This window comes from Bombina bombina, chromosome 5 (genome assembly GCF_027579735.1).
Source record: "Bombina bombina isolate aBomBom1 chromosome 5, aBomBom1.pri, whole genome shotgun sequence".
NCBI classification, from domain to species: Eukaryota; Metazoa; Chordata; class Amphibia; order Anura; family Bombinatoridae; genus Bombina; species Bombina bombina.
Window position 1 is genome coordinate 437,991,854 of NC_069503.1, and position 20,570 is coordinate 438,012,423.

At 41.2% G+C, this 20,570-nt stretch overlaps 2 protein-coding genes across 2 annotated transcripts in view; both read left to right on the plus strand.

Annotated features, from left to right (window-relative positions):
* The window catches only part of CPNE4 (copine 4), a 943,422-nt gene that overhangs the window by 73,528 nt on the left and 849,324 nt on the right, over positions 1–20,570 (plus strand). The window lies entirely within an intron of this gene.
* The window catches only part of LOC128661503 (putative protein TPRXL), a gene marked incomplete at its 5' end in the record, with an annotated part of 50,606 nt that continues 33,714 nt past the window's right edge, over positions 3,679–20,570 (plus strand). Inside the window, 3 exons of the mRNA XM_053715752.1 lie at positions 3,679–3,953; positions 6,504–6,745; positions 8,802–8,983. Of these exons, the coding sequence (XP_053571727.1) occupies positions 3,679–3,953; positions 6,504–6,745; positions 8,802–8,983 (699 nt within the window). The remainder of the gene's footprint in view (positions 3,954–6,503; positions 6,746–8,801; positions 8,984–20,570) is intronic.

Here is a 20,570-nt window from a genome sequence, read left to right on the forward strand (position 1 = left end):
TGGGAAGTAATGGAGGCATAATTGCATCATCATGAGGGCTGCACAATATTTCACCTAATAAGGTGCGGATTATGAAGGAGGACTGATGCCTAACGGCTCATACACAGTAGATATGCCCAGTGAGTGACTCAAATTGTCTTGGTTGACCCTAAAACCCCGATGCATGGACACTGCTGGTATGCTTATTGATCAATATTTCACTTCCTCACACCCCTCCACTTCCTCACATACCTAAATAAATAAATTTGAAATATGAAATTTTATTTTTCAAAGTTTACTGGCACTTTAAGCTCCAACTCTAACCCCGATCCTCCACTGTACTCTCATTACTTTCAGGAGAAAGTGTAAATGTTTTTTGTGGTTATATTACAGTTGGTTTTTGCCTCGTTGTAAGGAGAGCAGCCCTCGCTATAATCTGCTGATTATATTATTTGTTATGGCTGGTAGGCAGATGGAGTCAGAGAGCCAAAGTTGCAGAAATTAGAAAACCAATATTCTCAGCCTGTGACCAAACCATCTGGTGGCGAAAAGGTCAGCAGAGTCAGCAGACTGGGAAAGAGCAGCAGCAGGAATAGAAACAGGTCCCAGGTTCAATTCTAGACTGGATCATGACACAAATAAACCCTAACCATAAATCTATTTGGATTGACAAGATTTGGCAAATCTTACTCCATGCCCCACAAACATATGTGCTGTTCTCCTTCCCTTTTGATTTTCAGAAGCTTTCCAAGTGTGCAAGCTTAGGTGGGAGGTAATGGAGGCATAATTGCATCATCATGAGGGCCGCACAATAGTTCACCTAATAAGGTGCGGATTATGAAGGAGGACTGATGCCTAACAGCTCATACACAGTAGATATGCCCAGTGAGTGACTCAAATTGTCTTGGTTGACCCTAAAACCCCGATGCATGGACACTGCTGGTATGCTTATTGATCAATATTTCACTTCCTCACACCCCTCCACTTCCTCACATACCTAAATAAATAAATTTGAAATATGAAATTTTATTTTTCAAAGTTTACTGGCACTTTAAGCTCCAACTCTAACCCCGATCCTCCACTGTGCTCTCATTACTTTCAGGAGAAAGTGTAAATGTTTTTTTGTGGTTATATTACAGTTGGTTTCTGTTTCTTGTAATTTTTTGCTATGTGCTGTGCTGTAAGTCCTTACATGAGCCATACGGTGAGGTCCAGCTCTATTAGTATTAACCCCTTAATGACCACAATGTACCCTGTATGTCACTGGTCGTTAAGGGTTTTTTCAGGACATAATAGCACAAGTCTAGCAAGAACACGCTATTAATGCCCTCCCTCCAGAAGGCTTTGTGGAATAGAGCAGTCTTAACGTTGGTGGCAAGACCGCGCTATAAAACAATCAAGTCCCAAAAAAAGGCCAGCGACATACAGGGTACGTCGCTGGTCCTTAAGGGGTTAATTAAACATAAATCATCTGCTGAACTGTGTTGATATTTAATAGGTACAAGCACTTTAAAGTACATTAGAGGAATTTTGTAATCCCCAGAAACTTCTACTGTATTAAACCTTAATGTCAAATGCCTCTTTGTAATAAACACTGATAGAAACCTTCCAATGCAATTATCCTTAACCTTCAACTCCCTACACAATTAACACTATCTACAACCTCCTACTGCAATAAGTCTTACCTATATAAAATGCACACATAAATGGCAATTTACCAGTAAAATAAGCCTTAACTGCACCTTCTCTGCTCCACTACACCATTCTGGCCTTCTTCCAATCCCAGCCTTGTATCATAACACAGGTGCCCTTCATCGCTCCCAAAATAACTCTCCTAACACTCAAAGGACATGAGCCTTACATGACCCTCCATTGCAAACCCCAACATCAAAGGGCCCTCATGTCTTCAACCTCTTATGGTAACAGCACATCTTCACCCTCTTATGGTAACAGGACATCTTCAACCTCTTATGGTAACAGCACATCTTCACACTCTGGTGACAGCACATCTTTAATCTTTTATGGTAACAGCACATTCTCACCTCTTATAGTAACAGCACATCTTCACCCTCTTGTGGTTACAGCACATCTTCACCCTCATGGTGACAGCATATCTTCACCCTCTTATGGTAACATCACATCTTCACCCTCTTGTGGTTACAGCACATCTTCACCCTCTTGTGGTGACAGCACATCTTCACCCTCTTATGGTGACAGCACATCTTCATCCTCTTATGGTGACAGCACATCTTCATCCTCTTATAGTAACAGCACATCTTCATCCTCTCATGGTGACAGCACATCTACATCCTCTTATGGTGACAGCACATCTTCACCCTCTTATGGTGACAGCACATCTTCATCCTCTTATGGTGACAGCACATCTTCACCCTCTTATGGTGACAGCACATCTTCACCCTCTAATGGTAATAGCACATCTTCACCCTCTTATAGTAACAGCACATCTTCACCCTCTCATGGTGACAGCACATCTTCACCCTCTTATAGTAACAGCACATCTTCACCCTCTTATGGTAACAGCACATCTTCACCCTCTTATGGTAACAGCAAATCTTCACCCTCTTATGGTGACAGCACATCTTCACCCTCTCATGGTGACAGCACATCTTCATCCTCTTATGGTGACAGCACATCTTCATCCTCTTATGGTAACAGCACATCTTCATCCTCTTATGGTAACAGCAAATCTTCACCCTCTTATGGTGACAGCACATCTTCACCCTCTCATGGTGACAGCACATCTTCATCCTCTTATGGTGACAGCACATCTTCACCCTCTAATGGTAACAGCACATCTTCATCCTCTTATGGTAACAGCACATCTTCACCCTCTTATGGTAATAGCACATCTTCACCCTCTTATGGTAATAGCACATCTTCACCCTCTTATGGTGACAGCACATCTTCACCCTCTTATGGTAATAGCACATCTTCAATCTCTTATGGTAACAGCACATCTTCACCCTCTTATGGTAACAGCACTTCTTCACCCTCTTATGGTAACAGGACATCTTCAACCTCTTATGGTAACAGCACATCTTCACCCTCTTATGGTAACAGCACATCCTCACCCTCTTATAGTAACAGCACATCTTCACCCTCTTATGGTAACAGCACATCTTCACACTCTGGTGACAGCACATCTTTAATCTTTTATGGTAATAGCACATCCTCACCCTCTTATAGTAACAGCACATCTTCACCCTCTTATGGTAACAGCACATCTTCACACTCTGGTGACAGCACATCTTTAATCTTTTATGGTAACAGCACATCTTCATCCTCTTATGGTAACAGCAAATCTTCACCCTCTTATGGTGACAGCACATCTTCACCCTCTTGTGGTTACAGCACATCTTCACCCTCTCATGGTGACAGCACATCCTCACCTCTTATAGTAACATCACATCTTCACCCTCTTATGGTTACAGCACATCTTCACCCTCTCATGGTGACAGCACATCTTCACCCTCTTATGGTAACAGCACATCTTCACCCTCTTATGGTAACAGCACATATTCACCCTCTTATAGTAACAGCACATCTTCACCCTCTTATAGTAACAGCACATATTCACCCTCTCATGGTGACAGCACATCTTCATCCTCTTATGGTGACAGCACATCTTCACCCTCTTATGGTGACAGCACATCTTCACCCTCTTATAGTAACAGCACATCTTCACCCTCTTATAGTAACAGCACATCTTCACCCTCTAATTTTAATAGCACATCTTCACCCTCTTATAGTAACAGCACATCTTCACCCTCTTATAGTAACAGCACATCTTCACCCTCTTATAGTAACAGCACATCTTCACCCTCTAATTTTAATAGCACATCTTCACCCTCTTATAGTAACAGTACATCTTCACCCTCTTATAGTAACAGCACATCTTCACCCTCTTATAGTAACAGCACATCTTCACCCTCTAATTTTAATAGCACATCTTCGCCCTCTTATAGTAACAGCACATATTCACCCTCTCATGGTGACAGCACATCTTCATCCTCTTATGGTGACAGCACATATTCACCCTCTCATGGTGACAGCACATCTTCACCCACTAATGGTAACAGCACATCTTCACCCTCTTATGGTAACAGCACATCTTCACCCTCTTATGGTAACATCACATCTTCACCCTCTTATGGTAACAGCACATCTTCACCCTCTTATAGTAACAGCACATCTTCACCCTCTTATGGTGACAGCACATCTTCACCCTCTCATGGTGACAGCACATCTTCACCCTCTTATAGTAACAGCACATCTTCACCCTCTTATAGTAACCGCACATCTTCACCCTCTTATGGTGACAGCACATCTTCACCCTCTAATGGTGACAGCACATCTTCACCCTCTCATGGTGACAGCACATCTTCATCCTCTTATGGTAACAGCACATCTTCACCCTCTTATGGTAACAGCACATCTTCACCCTCTTATGGTGACAGCACATCTTCACCCTCTTACAGTAACAGCACATCTTCAGCCTCTTATAGTAACAGCACATCTTCACCCTCTTATGGTGACAGCACATCTTCACCCTCTTATGGTGACAGCACATCTTCACCCTCTTATGGTGACAGCACATCTTCACCCTCTCATGGTGACAGCACATCTTCATCCTCTTATGGTGACAGCACATCTTCACCCTCTCATGGTGACAGCACATCTTCATCCTCTTATGGTGACAGCACATCTTCACCCTCTCATGGTGACAGCACATCTTCACCCTCTCATGGTGACAGCACATCTTCACCCTCTTATGGTAACAGCACATCTTCACCCTCTTATGGTAATAGCACATCTTCACACATTTATGGTGACAGCACATCTTCACCCTCTTATGGTAATAACACATCTTCACCCTTTTATAGTAACAGCACATCTTCACCCTCTTATGGTAACAGCACATCTTCACCCTCTTATGGTAACAGCACATCTTCACCCTCTTATGGTAACAGCACATCTTCACCCTCTTATGGTAACAGCACATCTTCACCCTCTTATGGTAACAGCACATCTTCACCTTCTTATGGTAACAGCACATCTTCACACTCTTATAGTAACAGCACATCTTCACCCTCTTATGGTAACAGCACATCTTCACCTTCTTATGGTAACAGCACATCTTCACACTCTTATAGTAACAGCACATCTTCACCCTCTTATAGTAACAGCACATCTTCACCCTCTTATAGTAATAGCACATCTTCACCCTCTCATGGTGACAGCACATATTCACCCTCTCATGGTGACAGCACATCTTCACCCTCTTATGGTGACAGCACATCTTTACCCTCTCATGGTGACAGCACATCTTCATCCTCTTATGGTGACAGCACATCTTCACCCTCTTATGGTAACAGCACATCTTCACCCTCTTATGGTAACAGCACATCTTCACCCTCTTATGGTAACAGCACATCTTCACCCTCTTATGGTGACAGCACATCTTCACCCTCTCATGGTGACAGCACATCTTCACCTTCTTATGGTGACAGCACATCTTCACCCTCTCATGGTGACAGCACATCTTCATCCTCTTATGGTGACAGCACATCTTCATCCTCTTATGGTGACAGTACATCTTCACCCTCTCATGGTGACAGCACATCTTCACCCTCTTATAGTAACAGCACATCTTCACCCTCTTATAGTAACAGCACATCTTCACCCTCTCATGGTGACAGCACATCTTCACCCTCTCATGGTGACAGCACATCTTCACCCTCTCATGGTGACAGCACATCTTCATCCTCTTATGGTGACAGCACATCTTCATCCTCTCATGGTGACAGCACATCTTCACACTCTTATGGTGACAGCACATATTCACCCTCTTATGGTAACAGCACATCTTCATCCTCTTATGGTGACAGCACATCTTCATCCTCTCATGGTGACAGCACATCTTCACCCTCTTATGGTAACAGCACATCTTCACACTCTTATGGTGACAGCACATATTCACCCTCTCATGGTAACAGCACATCTTCACCCTCTTATGGTAATAACACAACTTCACCCTCTCATGGTGACAGCACATCTTCATCCTCTCATGGTGACAGCACATCTTCACCCTCTTATGGTAATAACACATCTTCACCCTTTTATAGTAACAGCACATCTTCACCCTCTTATGGTAACAGCACATCTTCACCCTCTTATGGTAATAGCACATCTTCACCCTCTTATGGTAACAGCACATCTTCACCCTCTTATGGTAACAGCACATCTTCACCCTCTTATAGTAATAGCACATCTTCACCCTCTCATGGTGACAGCACATCTTCACCCTCTTATGGTAACAGCACATCTTCATCCTCTCATGGTGACAGCACATCTTCACACTCTTATGGTGACAGCACATCTTCACCCTCTTATGGTAATAACACATCTTCACCCTTTTATAGTAACAGCACATCTTCACCCTCTTATGGTAACAGCACATCTTCACCCTCTTATAGTAACAGCACATCTTCATCCTCTTATAGTAACAGCACATCTTCATCCTCTTATAGTAACAGCACATCTTCATCCTCTTATAGTAACAGCACATCTTCATCCTCTTATAGTAACAGCACATCTTCATCCTCTTATAGTAACAGCACATCTTCACCCTCTTATAGTAACAGCACATCTTCATCCTCTTATAGTAACAGCACATCTTCATCCTCTCATGGTGACAGCACATCTTCACACTCTTATGGTGACAGCACATCTTCACCCTCTTATGGTAATAACACATCTTCACCCTTTTATAGTAACAGCACATCTTCACCCTCTTATGGTAACAGCACATCTTCACCCTCTTATGGTAACAGCACATCTTCACCCTCTTATGGTAACAGCACATCTTCACCCTCTTATAGTAATAGCACATCTTCACCCTCTTATGGTAATAGCACATCTTCACCCTCTTATGGTAACAGCACATCTTCACCCTCTTATGGTAATAGCACATCTTCACCCTCTTATGGTAATAGCACATCTTCACCCTCTTATGGTAACAGCACATCTTCACCCTCTTATGGTAATAGCACATCTTCACCCTCTTATGGTAATAGCACATCTTCACCCTCTTATGGTGACAGCACATCTTCACCCTCTTATAGTAACAGCACATCTTCACCCTCTTATGGTAACAGCACATCTTCACCCTCTTATGGTAATAGCACATCTTCACCCTCTTATGGTTACAGCACATCTTCACCCTCTTATGGTAATAGCACATCTTCACCCTCTTATGGTAATAGCACATCTTCACCCTCTTATGGTTACAGCACATCTTCACCCTCTTATAGTAACAGCACATCTTCACCCTCTTATGGTAACAGCACATATTCACCCTCTAATGGTGACAGCACATATTCACACTCTTATGGTAACAGCACATCTTCACCCACTTATGGTAACAGCACATCTTCACCCTCTAATGGTAACAGAACATCTTCACCCTCTTATGGTAACAGCACATCTTCACCCACTTATGGTAACAGCACATCTTCACCCTCTAATGGTAACAGCACATCTTCACCCTCTTATGGTAACAGCACATCTTCACCCACTTATGGTAACAGCACATCTTCACCCTCTAATGGTAACAGCACATCTTCACCCTCTTATGGTAACAGCACATCTTCACCCTCTTATGGTAATAGCACATCTTCACCCTCTAATGGTAACAGCACATCTTCACCCACTTATGGTAACAGCACATATTCACCCTCTTATAGTAATAGCACATCTTCACACTCTTATGGTAACAGCACATATTCACCCTCTTATAGTAACAGCACATCTTCACCCTCTTATAGTAACAGCACATCTTCACCCTCTTATGGTGACAGCACATCTTCACCCTCTAATGGTAACAGCACATCTTCACCCACTTATGGTAACAGCACATCTTCACCCTCTTATGGTAACAGCACATCTTCACCCTCTTATAGTAACAGCACATCTTCACCCTCTTATGGTGACAGCACATCTTCACACTCTTATGGTAATAGCACATCTTCACCCTCTTATAGTAATAGCACATCTTCACACTCTTATGATAACAGCACATCTTCACCCTCTTATGATAACAGCACATCTTCACCCTCTTATGATAACAGCACATCTTCACCCTCTTATGGTAACAGCACATCTTCACCCTCTAATGGTAACAGCACATCTTCACCCTCTTATGATAACAGCACATCTTCACCCTCTAATGATAACAGCACATCTTCACCCTCTAATGGTAACAGCACATCTTCACCCTCTTATGGTGACAGCACATCTTCACACTCTTATGGTAATAGCACATCTTCACCCTCTTATAGTAATAGCACATCTTCACCCTCTTATGGTAACAGCACATCTTCACACTCTAGTGACAGCACATCTTCACCCTCTTATAGTAACAGCACATCTTCACCCTCTTATGATAACAGCACATCTTCACCCTCTTATGATAACAGCACATCTTCACCCTCTTATGATAACAGCACATCTTCACCCTCTAATGGTAACAGCACATCTTCACCCTCTTATGGTAACAGCACATCTTCACCCTCTTATAGTAACAGCACATCTTCACCCTCTTATGGTAACAGCACATCTTCACCCTCTTATGGTAACAGCACATCTTCACCCTCTTATAGTAACAGCACATCTTCACCCTCTAATGGTAACAGCACATCTTCACCCTCTTATGATAACAGCACATCTTCACCCTCTAATGGTAACAGCACATCTTCACCCTCTTATGATAACAGCACATCTTCACCCTCTTATGGTAATAGCACATCTTCACACTCTTATGGTAATAGCACATCTTCACACTCTTATGGTAACAGCACATCTTCACACTCTTATGATAACAGCACATCTTCACCCTCTTATGGTAACAGCACATCTTCACACTCTTATGGTAATAGCACATCTTCACACTCTTATGGTAATAGTACATCTTCACACTCTTATGGTAATAGCACATCTTCACCCTCTAATGGTAACAGCACATCTTCACCCTCTTATGGTAATAGCACATCTTCACCCTCTTATGGTAATAGCACATCTTCACCCTCTAATGGTAACAGCACATCTTCACCCTCTTATGGTAATAGCACATCTTCACCCTCTTATGGTAATAGCACATCTTCACCCTCTTATAGTAACAGCACATCTTCACCCTCTTATAGTAACAGCACATCTTCACCCTCTTATGGTAATAGCACATCTTCACCCTCTTATAGTAACAGCACATCTTCACCCTCTTATGGTAACAGCACATCTTCACACTCTTATGGTAATAGCACATCTTCACCCTATTATGATAACAGCACATCTTCACCCTCTAATGGTAACAGCACATCTTCACCCTCTTATAGTAACAGCACATCTTCACCCTCTAATGGTAACAGCACATCTTCACCCTCTAATGGTAACAGCACATCTTCACCCTCTAATGGTAACAGCACATCTTCACCCTCTAATGGTAACAGCACATCTTCACACTCTTATGGTAACAGCACATCTTCACACTCTTATGGTAACAGCACATCTTTACTCTATTATGTTGACAGCACATCTTCATCCTCTTATGTTAACAGCACATTTTCACACTCTTATGATAACAGCACATCTTCACCCTCTTATGGTAACAGCACATCTTCACCCTCTTATAGTAACAGCACATCTTCACCCTCTTATAGTAACAGCACATCTTCACCCTCTTATAGTAACAGCACATCTTCACCCTCTTATAGTAACAGCACATCTTCACCCTCTTATAGTAACAGCACATCTTCACCCTCTTATAGTAACAGCACATCTTCACCCTCTTATGGTAACAGCACATCTTCACCCTCTTATGATAACAGCACATATTCACCCTCTTATGGTAACAGGACATCTTCACACTCTTATAGTAACAGCACATCTTCACCCTCTTATGGTAACAGCACATCTTCACCCTCTTATGGTAACAGCACATCTTCACCCTCTTATGGTGACAGCACATCTTCACACTCTTATGGTAATAGCACATCTTCACCCTCTTATAGTAATAGCACATCTTCACCCTCTTATGGTAACAGCACATCTTCACACTCTAGTGACAGCACATCTTCACCCTCTTATGGTAACAGCACATCTTCACACTCTAGTGACAGCACATCTTCACCCTCTTATGGTAACAGCACTTCTTCACCCTCTTATGGTAACAGCACATCTTCACCCTCTTATGGTAACAGCACATCTTCACCCTCTTATGGTAACAGCACATCTTCACCCTCTTATAGTAACAGCACATCTTCACCCTCTTATGGTAACAGCACATCTTCACCCTCTTATGGTAATAGCACATCTTCACCCTCTTATGGTAATAGCACATCTTCACCCTCTTATGGTGACAGCACATCTTCACCCTCTTATGGTAATAGCACATCTTCACCCTCTTATGTTAATAGCACATCTTCACCCTCTTATGGTGACAGCACATCTTCACCCTCTTATAGTAACAGCACATCTTCACCCTCTAATGGTAACAGCACATCTTCACCCTCTAATGGTAACAGCACATCTTCACCCTCTTATGGTAACAGCACATCTTCACCCTCTTATGGTAACAGCACATCTTCACCCTCTTATGGTAACAGCACATCTTCACCCTCTTATAGTAACAGCACATCTTCACCCTCTTATGGTAATAGCACATCTTCACCCTCTTATGGTAACAGCACTTCTTCACCCTCTTATGGTAACAGCACATCTTCACCCTCTTATGGTAATAGCACATCTTCACCCTCTTATGGTAATAGCACATCTTCACCCTCTTATGGTAACAGCACATCTTCACCCTCTTATGGTAATAGCACATCTTCACCCTCTTATGGTAATAGCACATCTTCACCCTCTTATGGTGACAGCACATCTTCACCCTCTTATAGTAACAGCACATCTTCACCCTCTAATGGTAACAGCACATCTTCACCCTCTAATGGTAATAGCACATCTTCACCCTCTTATGGTAATAGCACATCTTCACCCTCTTATGGTAACAGCACATCTTCACCCTCTTATAGTAACAGCACATCTTCACCCTCTTATAGTAACAGCACATCTTCACCCTCTTATAGTAACAGCACATCTTCACACTCTTATGGTAACAGCACATCTTCACCCACTTATAGTAACAGCACATCTTCACCCTCTAATGGTAACAGCACATCTTCACCCACTTATGGTAACAGCACATCTTCACCCTCTTATAGTAACAGCACATCTTCACCCTCTTATAGTAACAGCACATCTTCACCCTCTTATGGTAACAGCACATATTCACCCTCTAATGGTGACAGCACATATTCACACTCTTATGGTTACAGCACATCTTCACCCACTTATGGTAACAGCACATCTTCACCCTCTTATGGTAATAGCACATCTTCACCCTCTAATGGTAACAGCACATCTTCACCCACTTATGGTAACAGCACATATTCACCCTCTTATAGTAACAGCACATCTTCACCCTCTAATGGTAACAGCACATCTTCACCCACTTATGGTAACAGCACATATTCACCCTCCTATAGTAACAGCACATCTTCACACTCTTATGGTAACAGCACATATTCACCCTCTTATAGTAACAGCACATCTTCACCCTCTTATAGTAACAGCACATCTTCACCCTCTTATGGTGACAGCACATCTTCACCCTCTAATGGTAACAGCACATCTTCACCCACTTATGGTAACAGCACATCTTCACCCTCTTATAGTAACAGCACATATTCACCCTCTTACAGTAACAGCACATCTTCACCCTCTTATGGTGACAGCACATCTTCACCCTCTAATGGTAACAGCACATCTTCACCCACTTATGGTAACAGCACATCTTCACCCTCTTATAGTAACAGCACATATTCACCCTCTTATAATAACAGCACATCTTCACCCTCTTATAGTAACAGCACATATTCACCCTCTTATGGTGACAGCACATCTTCACCCTCTAATGGTAACAGCACATCTTCACCCACTTATGGTAACAGCACATATTCACCCTCTTATAGTAACAGCACATCTTCACACTCTTATGGTAACAGCACATATTCACCCTCTTATAGTAACAGCACATCTTCACCCTCTTATAGTAACAGCACATCTTCACCCTCTAATGGTAACAGCACATCTTCACCCTCTTATAGTAACAGCACATCTTCACCCTCTTATGATAACAGCACATCTTCACCCTCTTATAGTAACAGCACATCTTCACCCTCTTATAGTAACAGCACATCTTCACCCTCTTATAGTAACAGCACATCTTCACCCTCTTATGATAACAGCACATCTTCACCCTCTTATGGTAACAGCACATCTTCACCCTCTTATGGTAACAGCACATCTTCACCCTCTTATGATAACAGCACATCTTCACCCTCTTATGATAACAGCACATCTTCACCCTCTAATGGTAACAGCACATCTTCACACTCTTATGGTAACAGCACATCTTCACCCTCTTATGGTGACAGCACATCTTCACCCTCTAATGGTAACAGCACATCTTCACCCTCTTATGATAACAGCACATCTTCACCCTCTTATGATAACAGCACATCTTCACCCTCTAATGGTAACAGCACATCTTCACACTCTTATGGTAACAGCACATCTTCACCCTCTTATGGTAACAGCACATCTTCACCCTCTAATGGTAACAGCACATCTTCACCCTCTTATGATAACAGCACATCTTCACTCTCTAATGGTAACAGCACATCTTCACCCTCTTATGATAACAGCACATCTTCACACTCTTATGATAACAGCACATCTTCACACTCTTATGGTAATAGCACATCTTCACCCTCTAATGGTAACAGCACATCTTCACACTCTTATGGTAATAGCACATCTTCACCCTCTAATGGTAACAGCACATCTTCACACTCTTATAGTAATAGCACATCTTCACCCTCTAATGGTAACAGCACATCTTCACACTCTTATAGTAATAGCACATCTTCACCCTCTAATGGTAACAGCACATCTTCACCCTCTTATAGTAACAGCACATCTTCACCCTCTAATGGTAACAGCACATCTTCACCCTCTAATGGTAACAGCACATCTTCACCCTCTTATGGTAACAGCACATCTTCACCCTCTAATGGTAACAGCACATCTTCACACTCTTATGATAACAGCACATCTTCACCCTCTTATAGTAACAGCACATCTTCACCCTCTTATAGTAACAGCACATCTTCACCCTCTAATGGTAACAGCACATCTTCACCCTCTAATGGTAACAGCACATCTTCACCCTCTTATAGTAACAGCACATCTTCACACTCTTATGGTAACAGCACATCTTCACCCTCTTATAGTAACAGCACATCTTCACCCTCTTATAGTAACAGCACATCTTCACCCTCTTATGGTAACAGCACATCTTCACCCTCTTATGGTAACAGCACATCTTCACCCTCTTATGGTAACAGCACATCTTCACCCTCTTATGGTAACAGAACATCTTCACCCTCTTATAGTAACAGCACATCTTCACCCTCTTATGGTAACAGCACATCTTCACCCTCTTATGGTAACAGCACATCTTCACCCTCTTATAGTAACAGCACATCTTCACCCTCTTATGGTAACAGCACATCTTCACCCTCTTATGGTAACAGCACATCTTCACCCTCTTATAGTAACAGCACATCTTCACCCTCTTATGGTAACAGCACATCTTCACCCTCTTATGGTAACAGCACATCTTCACCCTCTTATGGTGACAGCACATCTTCACACTCTTATGGTAACAGCACATCTTCACCCTCTTATAGTAACAGCACATCTTCACCCTCTTATGGTAACAGCACATCTTCACCCTCTTATAGTAACAGCACATCTTCACCCTCTTATGGTAACAGCACATCTTCACCCTCTTATGGTAACAGCACATCTTCACCCTCTTATGGTAACAGCACATCTTCACCCTCTTATGGTAACAGCACATCTTCACCCTCTAATGGTAATAGCACATCTTCACCCTCTTATGGTAATAGCACATCTTCACCCTCTTATGGTAACAGCACATCTTCACCCTCTTATAGTAACAGCACATCTTCACCCTCTTATAGTAACAGCACATCTTCACCCTCTTATAGTAACAGCACATCTTCACACTCTTATGGTAACAGCACATCTTCACCCACTTATAGTAACAGCACATCTTCACCCTCTAATGGTAACAGCACATCTTCACCCACTTATGGTAACAGCACATCTTCACCCTCTTATAGTAACAGCACATCTTCACCCTCTTATAGTAACAGCACATCTTCACCCTCTTATGGTAACAGCACATATTCACCCTCTAATGGTGACAGCACATATTCACACTCTTATGGTTACAGCACATCTTCACCCACTTATGGTAACAGCACATCTTCACCCTCTTATGGTAATAGCACATCTTCACCCTCTAATGGTAACAGCACATCTTCACCCACTTATGGTAACAGCACATATTCACCCTCTTATAGTAACAGCACATCTTCACCCTCTAATGGTAACAGCACATCTTCACCCACTTATGGTAACAGCACATATTCACCCTCTTATAGTAACAGCACATCTTCACACTCTTATGGTAACAGCACATATTCACCCTCTTATGGTAACAGCACATATTCACCCTCTTATAGTAACAGCACATCTTCACCCTCTTATAGTAACAGCACATCTTCACCCTCTTATGGTAACAGCACATCTTCACCCTCTTATAGTAACAGCACATATTCACCCTCTTACAGTAACAGCACATCTTCACCCTCTTATGGTGACAGCACATCTTCACCCTCTAATGGTAACAGCACATCTTCACCCACTTATGGTAACAGCACATCTTCACCCTCTTATAGTAACAGCACATATTCACCCTCTTATAATAACAGCACATCTTCACCCTCTTATAGTAACAGCACATATTCACCCTCTTATGGTGACAGCACATCTTCACCCTCTAATGGTAACAGCACATCTTCACCCACTTATGGTAACAGCACATATTCACCCTCTTATAGTAACAGCACATCTTCACACTCTTATGGTAACAGCACATATTCACCCTCTTATAGTAACAGCACATCTTCACCCTCTTATAGTAACAGCACATCTTCACCCTCTAATGGTAACAGCACATCTTCACCCTCTTATAGTAACAGCACATCTTCACCCTCTTATGATAACAGCACATCTTCACCCTCTTATAGTAACAGCACATCTTCACCCTCTTATAGTAACAGCACATCTTCACCCTCTTATAGTAACAGCACATCTTCACCCTCTTATGATAACAGCACATCTTCACCCTCTTATGGTAACAGCACATCTTCACCCTCTTATGGTAACAGCACATCTTCACCCTCTTATGATAACAGCACATCTTCACCCTCTTATGATAACAGCACATCTTCACCCTCTAATGGTAACAGCACATCTTCACACTCTTATGGTAACAGCACATCTTCACCCTCTTATGGTGACAGCACATCTTCACCCTCTAATGGTAACAGCACATCTTCACCCTCTTATGATAACAGCACATCTTCACCCTCTTATGATAACAGCACATCTTCACCCTCTAATGGTAACAGCACATCTTCACACTCTTATGGTAACAGCACATCTTCACCCTCTTATGGTAACAGCACATCTTCACCCTCTAATGGTAACAGCACATCTTCACCCTCTTATGATAACAGCACATCTTCACTCTCTAATGGTAACAGCACATCTTCACCCTCTTATGATAACAGCACATCTTCACACTCTTATGATAACAGCACATCTTCACACTCTTATGGTAATAGCACATCTTCACCCTCTAATGGTAACAGCACATCTTCACACTCTTATGGTAATAGCACATCTTCACCCTCTAATGGTAACAGCACATCTTCACACTCTTATAGTAATAGCACATCTTCACCCTCTAATGGTAACAGCACATCTTCACACTCTTATAGTAATAGCACATCTTCACCCTCTAATGGTAACAGCACATCTTCACCCTCTTATAGTAACAGCACATCTTCACCCTCTAATGGTAACAGCACATCTTCACCCTCTAATGGTAACAGCACATCTTCACCCTCTTATGGTAACAGCACATCTTCACCCTCTAATGGTAACAGCACATCTTCACACTCTTATGATAACAGCACATCTTCACCCTCTTATAGTAACAGCACATCTTCACCCTCTTATAGTAACAGCACATCTTCACCCTCTAATGGTAACAGCACATCTTCACCCTCTAATGGTAACAGCACATCTTCACCCTCTTATAGTAACAGCACATCTTCACACTCTTATGGTAACAGCACATCTTCACCCTCTTATAGTAACAGCACATCTTCACCCTCTTATAGTAACAGCACATCTTCACCCTCTTATGGTAACAGCACATCTTCACCCTCTTATGGTAACAGCACATCTTCACCCTCTTATGGTAACAGCACATCTTCACCCTCTTATGGTAACAGCACATCTTCACCCTCTTATAGTAACAGCACATCTTCACCCTCTTATGGTAACAGCACATCTTCACCCTCTTATGGTAACAGCACATCTTCACCCTCTTATAGTAACAGCACATCTTCACCCTCTTATGGTAACAGCACATCTTCACCCTCTTATGGTAACAGCACATCTTCACCCTCTTATAGTAACAGCACATCTTCACCCTCTTATGGTAACAGCACATCTTCACCCTCTTATGGTAACAGCACATCTTCACCCTCTTATGGTGACAGCACATCTTCACACTCTTATGGTAACAGCACATCTTCACCCTCTTATAGTAACAGCACATCTTCACCCTCTTATGGTAACAGCACATCTTCACCCTCTTATAGTAACAGCACATCTTCACCCTCTTATGGTAACAGCACATCTTCACCCTCTTATGGTAACAGCACATCTTCACCCTCTTATGGTAACAGCACATCTTCACCCTCTTATGGTAACAGCACATCTTCACCCTCTTATAGTAACAGCACATCTTCACCCTCTTATAGTAACAGCACATCTTCACCCTCTTATGGTAACAGCACATCTTCACCCTCTTATAGTAACAGCACATCTTCACCCTCTTATGGTAACAGCACATCTTCACCCTCTTATAGTAACAGCACAACTTCACCCTCTTATGGTAACAGCACATCTTCACCCTCTTATGGTAACAGCACATCTTCACCCTCTTATGGTGACAGCACATCTTCACCCTCTTATGGTGACAGCACATCTTCACCCTCTTATGGTAACAGCACATCTTCACCCTCTTATGGTGACAGCACATCTTCACAATCTCATGGTGACAGCACATCTTCACCCTCTAATGGTAACAGCACATCTTCACCCTCTAATGGTAACAGCACATCTTCACCCTCTTATGGTAACAGCACATATTCACACTCTTATGGTAATAGCACATCTTCACCCTCTTATGGTAACAGCACATCTTCACCCTCTTATAGTAACAGCACATCTTCACCCTCTTATGGTAACAGCACATCTTCACCCTCTTATAGTAACAGCACATCTTCACCCTCTTATGGTAACAGCACATCTTCACCCTCTTATGGTAACAGCACATCTTCACCCTCTTATGGTAACAGCACATCTTCACCCTCTTATAGTAACAGCACATCTTCACCCTATTATGGTAATAGCACATCTTCACCCTCTTATGGTAATAGCACATCTTCACCCTATTATGGTAACAGCACATCTTCACCCTCTTATGGTAACAGCACATCTTCACCCTATTATGGTAACAGCACATCTTCACCCTCTTATGGTAACAGCACATCTTCACCTTCTTATGGTAACAGCACATATTCACCCTTTTATGGTAACAGCACATATTCACCCTCTTATGGTGACAGCACATCTTCACCCTCTAATGGTAACAGCACATCTTCACCCTCTTATAGTAACAGCACATCTTCACCCTCTTATGGTAACAGCACATATTCACCCTCTTATGGTAATAGCGCATCTTCACCCTCTTATGGTGACAGCATATATTCACTAGATATGTGCTTTTCGTTTCGGTCGAATTTCGTTTTTCGGCTGAATTTTGGCCGATTCGGAGATTCGAATGCATCTGAATTTCCGAATTGGAAAATTCCAAAAAATGTAGAAAATGAATAAATCGGTTTCCGAATTTTCGGATCCATTATTCATGTTCGGAATTTTTTTTCATTGTTTTAGTCTAATTTAAACTTTAGTTCCCCGACATAACCAACACTAACTAAATTACTAAATAAAGCTATTAACACCTAAACTGCAGTTCCCTGACATCGCCGACACTAAGTAAACCTTTTAAACCCTAAACCGCAGTTCCCAAACATTGCCGTCACAAACTAAACCTACTAACCCCTAAACCGCCTTTCATAAACATCACGGAAACTAACTAAACCTATTAACCCCTAAACCGCAGTTCCCAAACATCACCAAAACTAACTAAATCTATTAACCCCCTAAACCACAGTTCCACGACATCGCCAAAACTAACTAAACCTATTGACCCCTAATCCACCGTACAGCCACATCGCCAACACTAACTAAACCTATTAACCCCTAAACTGCCGGCCCCCACATTGCAACAACCTAAATTAAACTATATTAACCCCTAAACCTAACACACCCTAACTTTAACATAATTAAAATAGACATAAATTAAAGTTACAATTATTACCTAACTACCTATTTAAAAATAAATACATACTTACCTGTGATATAAAAATAAAACCTAAGCTAGCTACAATATATAACTATTTACTAACTACCTAGTTAAAAAAAATACAAACTTTCCTGTGAAATAAAAAAAAAACCTAAGCTAGCTACAATGTAACTATTTACTAACTAACTAGTTAAAATAAATATTATTATTATTATACTTTATTTATGAAGCGCCAACATATCCCACAGCGCTGTCCATGGATACAATTCATTTAAATAAAACAGTATAAGACTTGTAAGAGACAGGACAAAATTTACAAACACATGCAGGAGGAATTGAGGGCCCTATTCCCGTGGGAACTTAAGCTTCCGCTAATAAAACCTAACATTACAGAAATAATAAACCTAACATTACAAAAAATAATAAACACTAAAATTACAAAAAACTAAAATAAATTACCATTACAAAAAATAATAAACATTCCAATTCTAATACCCCGTTTAAAAAAAAAAAAGAGTGAAGGTCTAAATTCTGAACATACTAGTTACATTTCAAATTGAGCAGACACACATATTTTATATATTAATGTCAGTCCATAACAGCAGAGTTAAAAAGTAACTGCTACAGGAAAATACTGTATTTATTTCTATATATCTTTTAAAAAAACAAAACCAAACAAAAAAAAAAACAACCGCCTAGATTACGAGTTTTGCGTTAGGGTTAAAAAGCAGCATTGAGAGGTCCCAACGCTGCTGTTTAACGCCCACTGGTATTACGAGTCTTGCAGGTACAGGTGTACCGCTCACTTTTTCGGCCAGACTCGAACATACCGCAAATCCACTTATGTCAATTGCGTATCCTATATTTTCAATGGGATTTTTCTAACGCCGAGTCTTCCTAAAAGTAAGTGGTACACCCTCTCCTGTCAAGACTGGTACCGCATTTGAAAGTCAATAGTTAAGAGTTTTATTGGCTAACGCCATAGTATAAAACTCTTAACTAAAGTGCTAAAAAGTACACTAAATCCCATAAACTACCTATTAACCCCTAAACCGAGGCCCCCCCACATCGCAAACACTAAAATAAATTTTTAACCCCTAATCTGCCGAACCGGACATCGCCGCCACTATAATAAATATATTAACCCCTAAGCCGCCGCACTCCTGCCTCGCAAACACTAGTTACATTTTATTAACCCCTAATCTGCCGCCCCAATGTCGCCGCCACTATATTAAATGTATTAACCCCTAAACCTAAGTCTAACCCTAACCCTAACACCCCCCTAACTTAAATATAATTTAAATAAATCTAAATAAAATTACTATTATTAACTAAATTATTCCTATTTAAAACTAAATACTTACCTATAAAATAAACCCTAAAATAGCTACAATATAAATAATAGTTACATTGTAGCTATCTCAGGCTTTATTTTTATTTTACAGGCAAGTTTGTATTTATTTTAACTAGGTACCATAGTTATTAAATAGTTATTAACTATTTAATAACTACCTAGTTAAAATAAAGACAAATTTACCTGTAAAATAAAACCTAACCTAAGTTACAATTACACCTAACACTACACTATAATTAAATTAATTCCCTAAATTAACTACAATTAACTACAATTATCTAAAGTACGAAAAAACCCCCACTAAATTACAGAAAATAATAAAATAATTACAAGTTTTTTAAACTAATTACACCTAATCTAATCCCCCAAATAAAAAAAAAAAAAACCAAAATAATAAAAAGCCCTACCCTATTCTAAATGACAAATAGCCCTTAAAAGGGC